This window comes from Choloepus didactylus, chromosome 20, assembly GCF_015220235.1.
Source record: "Choloepus didactylus isolate mChoDid1 chromosome 20, mChoDid1.pri, whole genome shotgun sequence".
Lineage (NCBI taxonomy): Eukaryota > Metazoa > Chordata > Mammalia > Pilosa > Megalonychidae > Choloepus > Choloepus didactylus.
The window spans coordinates 15,079,625-15,096,620 of record NC_051326.1 but is presented as its reverse complement, the minus strand read 5'-3'; the positions used below and the strand labels follow the sequence as shown (position 1 = coordinate 15,096,620).

The 16,996-nt window shown below is 56.3% G+C and overlaps 1 protein-coding gene and 1 long non-coding RNA gene across 2 annotated transcripts in view; one reads left to right on the top strand and one right to left on the bottom strand.

Moving 5' to 3' along the window:
• KCNK3 (potassium two pore domain channel subfamily K member 3) overlaps positions 1-3,219 on the bottom strand; it is a 34,882-nt gene extending 31,663 nt beyond the window's left edge. The window contains exon 1 of the mRNA XM_037812941.1: positions 2,829-3,219. Within this exon, the coding sequence (XP_037668869.1) occupies positions 2,829-3,111 (283 nt within the window). The 5' untranslated portion in view covers positions 3,112-3,219. The remainder of the gene's footprint in view (positions 1-2,828) is intronic.
• LOC119516591 overlaps positions 1-16,683 on the top strand; it is a 65,831-nt gene extending 49,148 nt beyond the window's left edge. Inside the window, exon 3 of the long non-coding RNA XR_005213328.1 lies at positions 15,454-16,683. This is a non-coding gene — a long non-coding RNA (uncharacterized LOC119516591). The remainder of the gene's footprint in view (positions 1-15,453) is intronic.
• Positions 16,684-16,996: the final 313 nt, after the last annotated feature.

Below are 16,996 nucleotides of genomic sequence, written 5' to 3'. Positions count from 1 at the left end.
CACGTCTCCAAAGGGGTTAGGTGGGACAGAGGCCACTGTCCCTGGCCTTGGGGTCAGGGTCAGCCTAACAGAGGGCCCCTTCCAGCCGTCTGATCACAGCTTAGATGGGTGTTTCTTAGAACAGAGCCCCGTGGACAGCTTCCAGCCAGCTGGCAGAGCCGGAGCGGGAGGTGACAGAACCAGGGATGGCCGGGCGGGGCAGGGAGTGGACAGTGCCAGTCTGGGCCCCCGCCCCTTCCCAGAACCGAGGTGGTACTCTTACGCTGTCTTCACTCTTGCCCAGCACTTTATAAATAAGTAATCACTAGAACCACACTCTGTCTGCCTCCCCCAACTGGCTTTTAGTGTCTGTCTTGGTGAGAATGACGAGCACTTTGGGAAGCAGCAGGGATGGAGGGGAGGACAATGCCCGTTCACTTCTGCACACCTTAAGCCCATCAGTAGCCTTCTCTGAGTGCTCCCCCGGGCCGTTGGCTACGAAGCTGGTACCCGGGGCTCAGGGATTGGAACCACAGAGCCCAGCCCACACAGAGGTTAATTACAGTGCGATTAAAGAGATGAAGCACATCCCCTAAAATATAAATAGCCATTCAAAAGCGCCTAAACTGTCACCCAGGTCATTGTGACAACAGTCCTGCCATTGTCCCAAGCAGTGGCCTGGAATGGCCCTGGAGGCTTCCAGAAGCTGGGATCTGAGCTGGGCCTAGAAGGTTAGCTTGGACCAGATAAACAAGATAGAGAAAAAGGTGTGCCAGGCAGGCAGGCTTTAGGTGTTCTCGGGGGACAGTGCGGCTGCAGGAGAGGGCTCGTGTAAGTAAGAAATGAGAAACGAAGTTGGACAGAGAGGTTCGAGCCAGGTGTGGTGGGCCTTAAAACTTGGGGTAACGGACAGGGACCAGATTCCATAGGCAGAGGGGAACCAGGGGCCTCCGAGCAGGGGTGTACTTTGGGGAGACTCTTTCCGGTAGCATCCTCCAGGGGAGCTTGCTCCTTGGGAATGAGCCTGGAGGCAGGGGGTCAGCTGGGAGGCAACTGTGGAGCTGGAGACCATGGGAGTGAGCAGGAAGGGGGGCGGCGTATGCAAGGACCTTTCTGAGGATGTTCAGTCTGGTTCCCCAGACAGCCGGCACATGGTGGGACTGGGGATGAGAGAGGAGAGAAGACCCCAGCCCCAGCCTGCTCTAGGCCTCCTCAGGGAAGCAGGCTCCTGGGACTGTGTCCAGTTCTAATTTCCCAGGGTCAGCTGAGGCAGAGGTGCCCCCAGCAGGGCCACATCCTCTCCCAGGGGCCCCCTTCTTCCCCGTCCCGGAGGTGAGCCCAGTGCCCAGAGAGGCGCAGAGCCACAGCAGAGAGTCAGGCAGTGGTGGACTGCAGGGACGGTGTCCAGTCCTGCCTTTCACCCCCTCCACCCCAGTCCGGGAAAACACTGCCATCTTGTCATGGGCCATGCCAAATGGCAATAAGCCCCTGGGAGTTCAGCCAAGGAAAGGAGGCCCGGGAGAAGAGAAGGAATGGGGAAGATGTAGGAAACAACTCCTGGAGTCATCCCAATAGGCTTTGGAGGAAGGTGGGCTTCCAATCTCAGAATTCCAGCACATCAGGGCTGGGTGGAACCCTGAGACTGTTTCAGCCAACCCCTTGTTTGGAGATAAGGTCTGGGACCCAGGCTGGGACTTGCCCAAGGTCATGCAGCAGGAGAGCCACGAACCTTGGCTGGAATCTCAGGGTCTTATACCCCGAGCCTGGGAGGCAGAGAAGGGTTAAGGTGTTTATTCCTGCGTGGACCTTTTGATAGCTTCCTTGAAACAAAACTGCCACTCTACTCTCGAACTGGGCAGAGGGGCCTTACATGCTCGGAGAGAGGAGGGCTGCCAGAATGTTTTTTGGGGCACCAGAGTGGGGGCACCTCCCTTGGGTCCTAAGCTCCCTCCTTTCTTCAGGGTCCCTGTGACTCCCCTCAGACAGAGTCTCCAGCGAGGGCCCCGACGGAGATTCCTTTCCTGGACATCTGTGTACATGTGTGTATGTGTGTGCACCAGTGTGTGCCTGTGTGTGTCTGTGTGAGTCTGTGTGTGTGCGCCTGCGTCTGTTGTGAGGGAGTCTGGGTGTGAGTGTGGCCTCCTAGACCTTGGTCTGCTGAGGCTGGGAGGAGAGCTGGGGCCATTCCTGCGAGGTGACTGTTATGCTGGGATGTGGGAGAAGGCGGCGTCCAGCACCAACCCTGCTGCCCTAAGTGAATTACAGGCACTGCTGGTGGTGCCCAAACACACACGCACACACACACTCACACCCCTCCAAGCCACTCACAGGCGCAGTCATCGCGGGTTCCAGGCACCCAGAGCGGTCGGAGTGCCACGAACGGGGTCCACATGCCTCCCTGGACCGGGGTGGGCGAGCCCACCCGCAGGGGCACTGAGGAGCCGGGCGCCCCGCCGGCTCGCTCCGAGCGCCCGGCCCCAGGGCCTGGGCCGGCCACACCCCTCCTCCCGGAGCCTCCTCCGGGCGTCCCTGCCCCTCTCACACACTCCAGAGTCCCCTGGGGGCCTGGCGCAGCCTGGCAGCGACAAGTTAGGGCTGGCCCGGCCGAAGAGTCAGGTCCGGAGCCAGGAATCGACGCCTCCCCCGAGTGCGGTCCCCGCGGAGCAGGCACGCCGGCGGAACTCGGGTTTGTTGGGAGCGCAGGGCTCGGCGCCTGGCCCCTCTCCGGGGACTCCCCGTCCGCACCCCTCAGTCCCCAGCCCCCAGCCCCCAGCCCCAGGCGGCTCCGGAATCACCCGGGACCCGGCTCCCAGCCCCAGGGTGCCCGCCCCCCGCGGGCGAGTAGTTACCGATGGTGGTGATGACCGTGATGGCGAAGTAGAAGGAGCCGGCGAAGCGCCACTGCACGCCGGCCTTGTGCGGCTTGAGGCGCAGCACGACGAGCTCGAGCTCCTCGTAGCCGCCCTGGCTGAGGTTGTAGCGCGCCCGCAGCTCCTGCTGCCGCCGCTCCAGCCGCCGCCGCTCGTTGATCTCGGGCTCCGACTCGAGCGCGTCGAAGACGGCGGCGCCCACCAGCAGGTAGGTGAAGGTGCACACGATGAGCGCCAGCGTGCGCACGTTCTGCCGCTTCATCGTCCCGCCCGGACCGCCGCCGCCGGCCCCCCGGCCTCCCCGGCCCCGGCCGCCGCTGCTGCTGCCCCGGAGGCGGCCTGGGGCATGGCTGCGCTCGCCGCTCGCCGCTCCCCGCGCCGGGCACCCGCTCCGCGCCCCGGGGCCGCCGCCGCCGCCGCCGCGGAGCTGTCCCTTCAGCACCACCCACCGCCCTCCTCCGCCCGGCCCCGCGCCCGCCCCCCGCCCGCCGGCCGCCTCCTCGCGCCAGCCCTCCCGCCCAGCCAAATAAGGACTGGGGAGCCGCGCCGAGGGGGGTGGAGAGGAGGGAGGCCGGTGGAGGGGGAGCGGGCGGGACCGAGAGGGAGAGGGAGACCCGGGGAAAGAGAAGACTAGGCAGAGAAACGCACGTAACTCCGGAGAGAGGCAGTGAAAGACTGAGGAAAGGGAGACTCGGGGGGGTGCGCATATGGTGGGGTGCCGAAGGAGCTAAATCTACCAGGGGTAGAACAAGAGACACAGAAAAAGGAGAAGCAGGCAGAAACGCAGAGCGAGAGAGTGAAAGGTGGACACACAGAAAGAACCACAGACTGAGCCAGGGGTACTTGGCTGGCTAGAGACAAGCTGATGACACAGAAAAAGCCAGAAAAGTGAGGAAGGGGAAAGAACAGGCAGAGTGATCCCCCACCCCCATCCTTCCACCGAAATCACAGCGTGTAAGAGCTGAAAGGGACCGTGGGCCACAGCTGTCCTGACCTTACTACATGGATGAGGAAACTGAGGCTCAGAGAGGTCAAGTGGCATGCAAGGGACACTGAGTTGGTGCCAGCACTGGGACTCGGCCAGGCCGTCCTTCCTTCCCTGCACCAGGCTGCTGGCTGTCTTAGGAACAGGAAGAGCACAGCTGCAGACCTGGGCACACATGAGCACCCGAGGGACAGCCTTGCTCTCGTGAAATATGCCTCTTCCAGATCAGAACAGTGCCTGGAATTGGCTGAGAATTAGGCTGGTAGGCTAAGCTGGTAGCACACAGTCCCAGGGTCTGTGCAACTCAGGGGACTTCCAGGCTGTCCTGACATCTCTGGCCCCTGCCCTGCACCAAGTACCACCCTCAGGCCCCCCAGAACTGGATCTGGCTATAATGGGGAGCCCAGATCAGGGGGCCCAGTGACATAATAGAGGAACTGGGGCCTCCTTGCCTGTGCCTCGGTTTCTTAATCTGTCAACAGGATGGCTGTGGCGGCAAGGAGGGGTGGGCAGGGGGTCCTCGGGCGAAGCCTCACTGCCCCTCTTGGAGCCTCGTTTCCTTATCCCAAAGAGAAGCCATGGAGGATTATCCTGGAGGCCTTGCTCAGCTCCAGACAGCTCCAGACTTGGAGGGGCTGAGTGAGCAGCAGGATTGGAATGCAAAGCCCAGTGCCAAGGAGGGTCAAAAAGTCCTTCACGGGACCCTGGCAGAGACCAAGTGGGGAGGCCTGGGAGAGGCCCCAGGGCCCCTGGCTGAGGGCAGGAGCAGGAGGCGCGTTCTGGGCTGACCTCTTATGGCTGGACATGGCACTGCTTCTCCAGGGCACTCAGGAGGGCCGCCAACCCATTCGTCCCATCAGTCACTCATTCAACAAAGGTTTATCCAGTGTCTGCTGCAGGCCAGGCTTGGCACACTACATTCATTATCTCCAGTCCTTACTCCAATCCTGAAAAGTAGGTGCAGTTATTCCCATTTTCCAGATGAGCCTAAGGCATCTGTAGGAGGCCAAAGGCAGTTTCCATCTGTAAAATGAGCTAGATAAGTTTACTAGCTCTACCTGCGTCTTTGGTTTTTCTACCCACCTCTTGAGCGGGCTGTTATGTGGGATCAAAGGAGAGCACAGATGGCAAAGCCAGACAGTTGGAGTTTCTGAAACGACTTCTCCCCCAGGACTCGGGTTTCCGGACCAGAAACTGAACTCGGGGTACCTTGTCCTTCCTCCCCACCCCAGAAACATCTTTAATTCTTTGCAGACAGCAACTTTCCAGCCTTGCCCTCTGGTCATGAACTCAGCCTGTTGTGGGCTTTCCCCTTGGCATCTTCTCACTCTCTGGCATTTCTGGCTGGGGGTCTGACCTGGGTTCTGTGCCCTTCTGTCATGTTGACCCCCTCACCACAACCACTCTAGAGGCCGCTTCCCCCAAAGCCAGTTTGGAGGAGCGAGTGGCTTGCAAGGCCTGATTTCAGTGTGAAAAGTCTGCATCCAGGGGCTGTTTGCTTCTGGCTGTCAGGCCAGACTGCTGTGCAGATGAAAGATGATATTATCAGTGAAAATGCTTTGCAGAACAGAAAATGCTCTCTTTAGGGATAGGACATTTATTATTAATTATGATTAGGCATTTTCTCATAACACTTCAGAAGGACCTTTAGAGATTGTCCTTTCTAACCTTCTCATTGTTACAGATGAGGAAACTGAGGCCCAGAGCAGGGGAAGGGGGTTGCTCAAGATCACAGTTGACTGAGGGGGAGCCAGGACTCCTGCCCCAGGGTTGGGGTCTTCCCCCAGCTCCTGTTGCCTATGGAATCGGGACACCTGCCGTGGGGAGAGTCAGCAGGTCCCCTCCCTCCTGCAACTCTTCCCCCTTTGTCTTGGGGAAGGGATTAGGGGAAGAGTCACGCTGGTATCAGTCTGGGTTTCTGAGCACCCCCGGGACTTGCAGGCAGGAGTCCCATCCTCCCACCCTCCACTGGGTCTGATGGTGCCAAACATCTTCATTCCAGACTCCTAGGCTCTGCTCACACTTCCCCATCCCCTGACAGGGATGCCCCACCCTCTGGCCAGCCCAAGAAAGCCCCCTATCAATGTTGTCTATAACGAATTAGATAGACTGCTCTGCTGTGCCTTTTCCCATGTTCTGTCACTTCCAATCCATCGGTGACTCCAGTGGCAGGAGCTTGGGGCCAATTAAAGAGAGATTTTTTACATCCCTCAAATCGTGATACTTGTCTGCCATCTGTGTGTCTCTAGTCCAAATCCTGTCCAGTTGGAAACACAGGGGTAGGGTGGGTGTCGGGAGGCCTGGGCTGGAGCCCTGTCCCTGCCACCTGCTTGCTGTGGCTTGGGGCCAGTCACTTGGGGCGAGCCCCTTGCTGATTTGGGGCGTCACTCCCTCTCCCTGGGACTCAGTTTCTACATCCATCAGGGAAGGGGTTTGGACCAGGAAATGTCTAAAATTCCCTTCCTTTATAACATCTCATGACCTTCCTGCCCTGGCTTATGTCCGTTCTCCCAAGCATCGGGTGGGAAGGAGGTTTGCCCACTGCCTTTAAGACTCTAGTTTGCTAGGAAAGGGACACAGTCAGTTAGGATAAATGGTACAGAATTTAATGATCATTATTCACTACATATTATTATGTACTAAATATTATACACATTATACACATCTATTGTTTTCAGCTTTGTCTTCTACTCCATTCCTCTCTAAGATTTAGACACATCCAAATACTTTCAGGCCTTAAACTGGGGTGCTGGCACCCCCTTGCCTCTCCCATCTTCTGTTTGTCGAACTCCTATTCAGATTTCAAGACCCAGCTCAAAGGTTGCTCCCTCCACAAAGCGTTCTCCACTTGCTCTTTTGTGCTTCCACAGCACATTGTCTCAACTTCATTTCAGCATGTATTTCCTCCTGCCCAGGAGATTAGTTGTCGCTTTAATATTTGTCTTCCCTTTGGGCTCAGGATCTTCTCTAGGGCAGAGACCCTCCTTATTCGTGCTATACCCCCCGCGGTGGTGAGCGCAGTGCTTTGCACATCAGAGTTTCCCGACATATTTCCCGACATATTTCCTGATGGTAGAAAATCCTCATGTGCTCGATACACCAGTGAAGGCTTTAAAGCATCCTATACCTGCTGAGTTAGAGACCAGCAATGCCAGTGGGGAGAGGGACACAGATGGCAGGTCTGCAGGCAGAGAGAGGCCCTGGCAATCTGCAGATCCTAATCTGCTTCTGTGACTCTTTGCAGACACACACTTCTAAAGCTGGGGCAAGCGCTGTCCGGTTTGGGGGACGAAGCTAAAGGCAGGTGTGCAGTGTCCCAGGGCCCAAGGAAGCAAGCAATGCAGTGAAGAGTGTTGAACTGGGAGTCCAGGACCTGGAGCCTAGCCCCAGCACTGCCACCCGCTAGCTGGGTGGACTGGAGAGCATCACGTGGCCTCTCGGTGCCTCTGTTTCATTTTCTGCAGGCTGAAAGGGCCGACTGTCTCGCGAGGTCCCTTCCTGCTCTGACATTCTATGATGTAAATTTGAAGACTCACCCTTTGAGCAGCGACACTCAGTCTGCAGTGGTCAGGAGTGTGGGCTGGAGGAGGAGGGGTCTGAGACCTGTCTGTCTGCTGCTTTCCAGCCCCCCCTTACTTTGTGGGTTTGGCTGGAGGACAGAGTAGGGAAGGCTGGGCATGAAAGAGTTGACCCTGATCAGACAAGCTGGAGTTCAAATCCTGCCTCTATCAGCTACTAGCTGGGCCGAGCTTCACGTGAAATTCTGGTCCATCCTCTCTAGATCAGACCACAAGACTTCCTCTTTTCCGTACCCCGCTGTACCTGGCACAGCCCCTGGTACAGAGAAGGTGCTCTCGAAACACTCCTCCATGTGTCCCAGGAAGCCTGGCTGGGTGAGGCTGGTTGGCAGAGCCTAGGCCCATGGTTTGCTGTGGGAAGGAGGGTCCTGTCATAAAGCCATCTCAGCGACAAGCAAGGGGCAGCCGGAGAAGGGGTGGGACACGGTGGGCCCAGGCATCAGAGCTGGAGTTGGAGCAAGGAGGCAGAAGGACAGGGAAGTGGCTGACATAGCTGCACCAGGGAGCTCGGCCTCAGATGGCTGGTTGATGAGATTTATGGTGCCGGGGGATGGCTGGGGTGTTTCTTGGTGGATCTATAGGGAGAGAAGTTGGAGATTAGGCTGGCTTTACAGAGCATAACAGGTCCCAGTGCAGCCGGCTTGCATTTGTCAAGAGACACTATTTGTTTAACATCTCAAGCCCAAATCAAACACAAAAGGCAACTGTTAACAAAGAGAGAGGCTCTGTGAGCTGTTGGGTGTGGGGGGAGCACTGGGCTGGGAGGCTGGACACTGGCTCTGCTCCTGGTCCTGCCGCAGCTGAGCTGTGTGACCCTGGGAAAGGCCCTGCCCCTCTCTGAGCCCGGGGGCTCCCACCTGTCAAGTGAGAGGTCAAATCTGAAGATCTGCAAGTCTGACCTCAGCCCAGGATATGGACATGGGTCTCCTAATCCTGCGAGTGAGAAGCAACCAGTCTTCACGGTGCTGCTGCAGGGGTCTGGCTAGTATGACCCGCTTCCACTGGTTAGCATCACTCCAAAGTCTGTGCCCATCGCACTTCATGGCCCCTTCCCCCAGAGAGGGCTTCCCAGGTGGCCTCCATCTCTCCAAGTCTGAAACTGACTTAGATGATGGGGGTGGGCATCCTTGCATGTGTGTCCCGAAGCACGTGGATATATTCTCATGGGCACATATAACCAGGAGAGGTCATTGTGCTTGTGCCACTTCATGTCACTGAATACCACTCGGCTGCCCCTGGCACAGCTGTCTTCATTTTCACTCTCTCCAGCCTTGCACAGGAGAGCTCACCTCATCCTCACCAAAACTGTGTTACCACTTTTCTGTTTTCACTACTCGTAGGCCTCCCTAATTTCTACTTGTGCCGCCCTGGCATTTCTCCCTGTCCCTTTCCCCTTTCAGCCACTTGAGGCAGGGGTAATGGACACACCCAGCCCTTACTGGGGTCTCAGACAGCCCCCAGAGGAGGAGCACAGGAGACTGGAAATGAAAAACCAGCTGCTGATCTCCAGCCTGGGAAGTGTGTGTTGTGTGTGTATTTGTGTGTGTTGCGTGTGTGACTGGGTTGTGTATGTGTCTGTGTTGTGTCTATTGTGCATGTGACTCTGTTGTGTGTCTCTGTGTATGTGTAGCATGTGTCCGCATGTCTGTTGTGTTTCTGTGTATGTATCGGCATGTTTGTGTTCTGTGTCTGTGTGTTGTGTGTGTTGTGGGTATGTTTTCTCTGTGTTATGTGTGTGTGTGTTGTGCATGCGTGTGTCTGTGTTGTGTGTGCATCTGTGTTGTGCGTCTCCGTGTTGCGTGTCTGTGGGGGGTGTGTGTGTGTGTGAGGCTGTGAGCCCAAGAGTGTCACCATCGGTCCTGATCACCCATTTCCCCTTCCTCTGTCTTGGACCCTTCTCATTCCCCTCTACTCACATCATTCTCTGTATCTGGCCAAGGACCACAAAACAATTAAAGCTGGAAGAAACCTGAGATCATCCAGTGTCAATGAGGAAACTGAGGCCCAGCGAGGGGCCCGAGCACCCTGGGCCTGGTAGCTTGGTGGGGCAGAGCTGGGACAGGGCCTGGCTGGCCTGCCTTCCAGACCTGTAGCTACAGATAAGCCCTCCAAACTCACCGCTTCCCATGGCAAAAACTGAGCCCCTGAAGCCTTCCTCTGCGGAGATTCTGGAGCAGGCATGGCCAGCATCCCTGACAAACAGGTTGCTGCCAAAGAAAAAAGTGAGCCTGAAGATCTCGTCAACAGCCTCACAAATCTTGAAATCCTTCTTTGCAGGTTTATGGCTTCTGAGAAGCAAGCAGAGGCAGCATGTTCTCAGCACCGAGCGCGATGATTATAATAGCACTTGCAATGATTAATCAGCCAGCGGGTATTGAGTGTGCCCGGCAGTGTGTGTGTGTGTGTGTGTGTGTGTGTGTGTGTGTGTGTGCAGGGTGGGGGAAGGGGCACGAGAGGACACTGTTTACTCCTGGTGAGCAGGTGGTGACGAGGGCTGCAGGTGTTTCTGCTGGGAGAGGCGCCTGCCCGTGCTGGGAGAAAGGATTGACAAACAGAAGCAGGTTCCAGGCTCATGAACCAGATTAACGAGATGCCTCCCTGACATGGTGTACGTGGCACAACTGAGGGAACTTGGAGTCTCAGCTGGAGAGAAGATGCAGGGGCATGTGAGCTATTATGTGGAAGAGGGATTAGCTTTCCTGTGTGTGGCCCAGGAGGGGCCAGTGACCTGCGGGGAGATGCGACAGTGACAGAGCTTTCAGCTCAGCCTAAGATGACACATTCTCCATGTCTCTGAAGAAGGGATGGGTGCCAAGAGGGTAATGAGCTCCTGGTCACTGGAGGTATGCAAACACAACCTGCTTGATCCCTTGGGCTGAGAATACTTTAGAGTGTTCCCAGGAGCTAGTACAGTGCCTTGCGTTTAGTAGGTCTTCAAGGAATGCCTTTTGACTTGACTTGAATGTGTTGAATTTGGGGCTGGACTAGAAGCCTTTTGTGATTCATTTGGGCTCAGCTAAACATTTATGGATCCAGGGTCTTTGTCCCTCCAACCCTGAAAGGCTGTAATTTTCTGGCCCTGGGCCCTGGGGAGGGCTGCACCTGGAGCTCTAGCTGCCTCTCCACAGCTCTCGGCTTTCTCCCCACACTCACCCAGCCCCCAACACTCAGCCCTTGGCCCAGCCATGTACATCTTACACCCTGCAGCCTGCAGATGTCCAATACAAACAGGTTCACACCCTGTGGCCTGCAGACGTCCAACAAACAGGTTTGAGTGAGGGCCTTTAGGCCCTGGGACTCCAGAGAGGGAAATGGGCCTCTGGCAGGCTAATTACCGGGAGCTGATTCTATTAAGCAGATAGAGCTCTCTCTAGGCAAAGCCATTACATCTAATCATCCCCCTGCAGTGGTCCAAAGGGACAGCCATTTGAGCCAGACACACGTGTGAGGTGGAGCATCAAAGCCGCCCAAAACCCAGCCCTGGGCAGGCTGTGTGAGGCCAGGGGCTGCTTAGAAAGAGGCCCCCTGGTCCCTTCCCAGGCTGCCCAGAACTCGGTGGAGCTGCAGCACTGAATGGGGAATCAAAGGACTGAGTTCAGGCGTGGCCCTGCCACTAAGGAGATGGAATTCCCTGGGGAGGCCTCTTCTCTGACCTGAGCCTGTTTCTCTGTCAAATGAGTAGGATGGATGAGAGATGGCCCATTCCAAGCCTGAAATTCTAGTCCATCTAATTTGGACTAGTTGTCCAGGCTAAAGCAAACTGACCAGCAAGAGAAACCCCTAAACATGGAAATATTTGCTATAGGATTGAATTAGTGAGACTATGTTTTTAAAAATAACCGAAATAATACATATATATATATATATATATATATATATATATATATGTATACACATATGTCTATTACACTGATATTCACCTTTTTCCTTTAGAAAATCTTTTGATATGTTCGTTATCAAAAAAACTAGCCTTGACCTTATTGACCATGATTTAGTGGCTTCTGAGTCCCAGCTTCTGGGAAGTTGGGTGATGTTAACATGTGAAGAAATGGGGTGAGGGGAGTCCCTGGGGATGAGGGGGTGATGTGTGAGATGGAGACAGATGAGACACGGGGCCTTGGCAATGTCTGTTTGTCTGTGATGGTTCACATGTCATTTTCTTCTCCGGAGAGGAGCTCCCTGGAAGAATTTTGGAGATGGACAGGATGTTGAGGGTGCTGAGGGGGTTACAGCTTGGTCCTCCAGCACTGAAAATCTGGAGCTCTGGGCCAGTACCAGGCAACTGGTGTGACCCAAACTCTCCAGACAGGCAGCCCAGTGGAGTGGCCAGGAAGGAAGGACACCGGGCGTTGGTGGTGAGACCCTGGACAAGCCAAGGCTGCTCTCTGAGCCTCGGTTTCCTCCCCTGGAGTCCAGGAAGCAAGGCAGACAATCTCCATGTTGTCAACCTCACATGCTAGTTGGGGGGCTCCAAGTGAGTTGATGGATGTGAAACCCTGAGATCCTGTTCTATTAAAGGGTGGGCATGTTAGCAGCTGGGACCCAGGACCCCCTCTGCCCACCCAGCCTTTCTCTCTGTTTTGAGTCTCATGATTGTCCCTTGGAGTTCAGGATTTGCGAATCATCTGACCACCGGCTTTTCCTGGCCTGGGTGATCTCCGGTGGTGGGTGCACATGTAATTAGAGCAGAGCCTTCATGTGTCCTCCAGCAGCTCTGTGACGCTGATTGGCTTCCAGTGGCCTTACCAGGTCCTGCACAGCTGCTGGGCATTTATGGTGGATGCAGGGAGGGAGAGTAGAAGCATCCTTGATTCAGAGACGGGCTTGAGGAGAGCTGATCCTGGGCTCAGATTCTCCCAGATCAGGCTTGGCTGGGAGGCGAGAAAGAGACAGGATGGGGTGGGGGTTGGGGGTAGGGGTGGGGGTGGCACAGAGGCAGCCTGGCTCTGCCCTGCTCCTCGGCATCCCCCCACGAATCATTTGCCACTTTAAAGAAGAAGCCACTTTATTCTTATAAGCCCATCTTATTCCAGGAGTGCCAGGACAGACCGTTGGACAGAGAGGCTGCTGGGAAGCCTGAGTGCCAGCCTCAGAAACCCACGCCACTATTTGGAGGCAGTGGGGAGACGTGAAAGGCGCTTGGGCAGGGGTGTTGCACGACGAGATCCTGGCCTTGCTGGCACTGCCAGGCATTCAGAGCAGAGCCCAAATCCCTCGGTGTGGCTGCCGTGCCCAGCCCACCTCTCTGGCCTCATTTCCGGTAGCTCTGCTTAGGATTCATTGCACGTTCTGTATTCTTCCTGGTTCCTGCAAAGCACTGGGCTCTTTCTTGCCTTTATGCCAGAAATGCACGTCCTGCCAGGTGCACATATGATGGCACTTAGTGCCCCCAACAACCCTAGGAATGGACAGTGTTCCCACTTTACAGATGAGGAAACTGAGGCTCCCAGCAAAGCCACTTGTCTAAGATCTTACAGGTTGATGAATCCATTCAGACTCAGATCAGTCAGACTCCAAAGTCTGTGATTTCCCTCTGTGCCACACTGCCTGTCTAGAAAATGAACGCGGGCAGAGCTAGGCAGTGATAGGGGACTAGAACAGAAGATGCTCTCAGCACAAAGAGCTGGAAAAAAATACTGTTTGCTTGAATGAACGGGCAGCTCAAAGGGAGGAAGGCTGTCAGAGCGGCTGGGAACCAGCACCTGGGTTCTCTACCTCCCAACCCCCCTCCAGGAGGAACAGATGCTTGACTTTGAGAAGGACTCAGGACAGAGCTGTGGGCGAGGCCTAGCAGCTCCAGTGTGCAAGGAGGCTGGGAGCTGGGACTGTCCATGAGCTGGACTGTTGCCATCCCAGGTGGAGGCGAGGGTGGGGTCAGAGCTGTCCGTGGCCGGGCCCTGGCTCCAGCCTGTGCAGAGGCTCCGAAGGGGGCTCCACCACTCTGCAGATCTTGAAGGAAGCCTTTGAGGCTTTGGGCTGGTACCTGAGAGAAGGGCACTCGGTGAGCTGAACCCCAAGGACAAGGGCTGGTCATCGTGCTGGGTCTCCAGAAGGAGGCGTGGGGCTCCCCAGGCTCCAACTGCACGGGTCTCGGGTGATCCGGAGAGGACCCACTTTGGTGACCCGTGTAAGCCGTGGCCTGTCGGGGAGCTGGAGATCGGCTGCAGGCAGCGCTCGGGCAGAAGGGCACCGCACAGCCAGGGAGACGGAAAAAGTGATGTCGTTAAGGAACAATGTGGGCCAAGGGAATGAGCTGGAACTTGCTGGATCCAAAAGGACCAGTGGGGAAAACCACTGCCAGAGGCCCAGGGGTGTCCGATGATGGCCTGACTCTGCTGGGGGAGGGGGCTGAGCGTGAGCCCAGAGCCCAGAAGGGGTCACCCGTGGTCCTTTGCTGTCCCCCTCATACCTTGCCAAGAAAACCTTCTGGTCTATTAATAAATGCCTGTCGAGTTGAGTCAGGGCTGGTCTCCTGACCAGAGGACTCTGTCCCGTTTCTCCAGAGTGGCTGAGAGGAGGCAGCAGGAGGCTGGGGAAGAGGTTCTGGGGTGGGCACAGCTGAGTCCTGCCCCCCTGGCCAGCGTACCTGGCTCTTCTTAGGATGGGGCTATCGGTCACAGCTGCCCCAGGGGGTGGGGGGACTGAGTGAGCCAAGAGAAGTGACAGCCCTTCACTCGGGGCTGGCCTGTGGCGAAGGCCTCCCTCCCAGATTGATCAGGCCAGGAAGGGAGCCAGCCCTGGGGCTCAGGGACCTGGCTGGGGGGGAGGATGGGGTTGATGGGGTGGGGGAGGAGCAGAACGGTGAGTGGGTGGGTGAGAAGGAGGTGAGAGGTGACTTCCCAGGCTTGGCCTGGGGCACGTGGGTGGGAAGGGGTGCTGCGGGGAGCTCCTCAGGGGTGGGCTGGGATGGGAGAAGAGTCGTCTGGTTCAAATTCCCATTTGGCAGATGAGGAAACCCTGAGAGAGCCAAGGCCAGGGGCAGCAACGATGGCACTTGAGTTTGACCAAGCTCAAGCCGTGTTGCTCTGAGTTCCCTAATAAGGAAAATCTCCACTCAGCAAAGATGATGGCGTTCCAGGCAATGGCTGAGGCACCAGATTGGAACAGAGACACTTTTGTGGTCCTTTGGAATCTGGAGCAACCGGAGCCTGCTTGTTGGTTGTGATCCAAATTGCTGGGAACCCAATTAACCTGGGTGGGGACTCCAGCTTCCCTCGTGCTCCCCTGCAGGGTCCTGCTTTCTGCAGAGGTGGGATTCTCTGTTGGGATTTTGGGGGTCAGAGGCCGCTGGTCTGATGGGCTAGGACTCCCAGGGGTGATACTAACAGCCACCCTAAGGCCACTGCCCACCCACCAGTGGTGACCCCAGAAATACACTCTCATCTCTCATGCTTGTCCTGAAGCTCAGTATTAAGAGCACATGACCACACGTGTGCTCCCCTCGTCATTCCCAGTTTTCCAAGGAGGAAGGCTGGCTTCAAGTTTCACCCAGACAGTAAACAGGGGAGGTGGGACTCCTGACGGCCCCACAGCACTCTGTGGTCTGTGCATCTTCCTCTTCTCTGCACGCACCTCCAAGCCTCGCTCAGAGACTGGGGTTCATCCTGGCTGCCAGCCGGGGTCCCCTCAACTCCTGCAACTCTAAGTCCAGCTTCTCACCTCTTGTGTCTGAGCCCTTTTGCTCTTGGGTTGGTCCAACCTTCCTCTCCAAGAGTGGAGAGAGGGATGCCGCAAGGGAAGCCTCAGGGCTCTGAACGGAGAGGGAAACTGAGGCACGGGGCTGGCCTGAGCCAAGGCAGGGCTCCAGGCAGCCCAGGCCCCAGGCCCAGCAAGAGTGACCTGGAGCGTCGGGGAAAAGGCAGCAGCAGAGAAACGTTCTGTTTTCTTAAGCCCCAGCTGGGACTGAGAACACCAAATCCTCTTTGAATAAAACAGAAAAGGATTAAAAAAGAAATCAAGATATTAACCTTCTGAAATGGGACACCCCCCCCCATATAAAGATTAACTTCTCTCCTAAGCATTTTTTTTTTTTCATTTCTAGAAACATCTTAATTCATGCCAACGTGATGGACAGCCCGGATTACGGAAGGATAGAGAGGCGGATAGCCTCGCCTCAGCCCCACATGCACACGCACGTGCACACACACGTGCACACACACGCAGGTGCACCTACATCCACACTGGGAACAGCGGGAAGGGCATCAGGGGAGGAGCCAAAGGCCTGGGTTTCACATCCAGCTCTGTCATTGACCCCCGGACCTCAGTTTCCCCATTTGTAAAGTGAGGTGGTGGGACCAGATGATTTCCCAGCTCCTTTCTGTGAAATTCGTGGTGCTGGTTCTTTCCTGGCTCCCTGGAGCCACTGTAGCTTCCTGGCCAGTCCCCCTGCTTATTTCCATCTTCTCCCCTCACCCGGCCCTGGCTCCTCAAGGGCCCCCCTGTTTCTCCCAGAGCTTCGTGACAGCCTTGGGCTCTTGGGACAGCAGTCGACTCGGGGTGGACACGTGCTCTGGCTTTGTGCGGGGCCAGGGGCGCCTTTGTGGCTTGTGGACCTGCTGTACGTGCAACACCACGTGCAAAGCTCACAGCCTGATGTCCGGGCACACCACAGGTGCCTCCCAAAGGCCTTCCTTTCCCCTTCCATCTCCCTCTTTTGAGCTCACCTGGACTCCCAGTTCCCCTTCGAGGCCAGGTTCCCTTCGTCTGCCGTGGGCCTTTCTAGCTTCAGGCCCGCCCCAGCCTCTGTCACTCGGTTCCCAGCCTGACCCCTCAAATGGGTCCCACTGCTGTCAGGAGGAAGACACGGATCCTCCGGGCCCCTGCCTCCCTGTCCTGTGCAGCCCGTGCACCTGCCCCTCCGGATGTAGCACCTGGACCCTTCTCTGAGGTCCTCACACCTGCGTGCTCCCTCCGCTGGGCCCTCACGGGAAGCCTCACCTCCTCTCCCCATGGCGGGCAGCTCAAGGCTCCTTCTCCAGGGACGTTCTCCTTGACCCCCGAAGGGTAAAGGCCCTCGGGGTGAGTTCCTCTGGCTCCCTCTCTCCTCCTCCGGACCATGAAGCACCCTTATAACTAAAAGACTAGCTGCATCTTAAGCCTCCAATGTGGGTTTCCCACATAAGACTGTAAGCTCCATGAGGGCAGGGACGTGCATCTGTGTCTGCTTTGCCCAGCCCTGTCGCCTGGGGCTCAGCATGTATTTATTGAACAAATGAATGGCATTTAAATTTACTCTCTTTAAACACAGCTGAAGCTGTGTGCTCAGCCACTTCCATGAAATCTGGGCATAGAATTTCCCCAAAATAGTTTCGCTCTTCTCTGGGCAGACAGCTGAACTTCCCCAAAAGTTCCTCCTTCTTGACCCCATAGATTTTTCAAAACCTCCAGTTTCTTTATAAACCTATCCCTGACCTGCCACTATCACCAGCACAACCAAGAAATCATATCCACATGTTCAATTCTTTCCACCTTTTTCTGATGAGCCCCATCCTCTCCGCACCTAGATTCGGTTCTGGGTACTGGGGCTGAGCCAGCTGTCCTATTCTCAACACTTGGTGGCGGGGGGGGGGAGAGTAGTTGCGGGG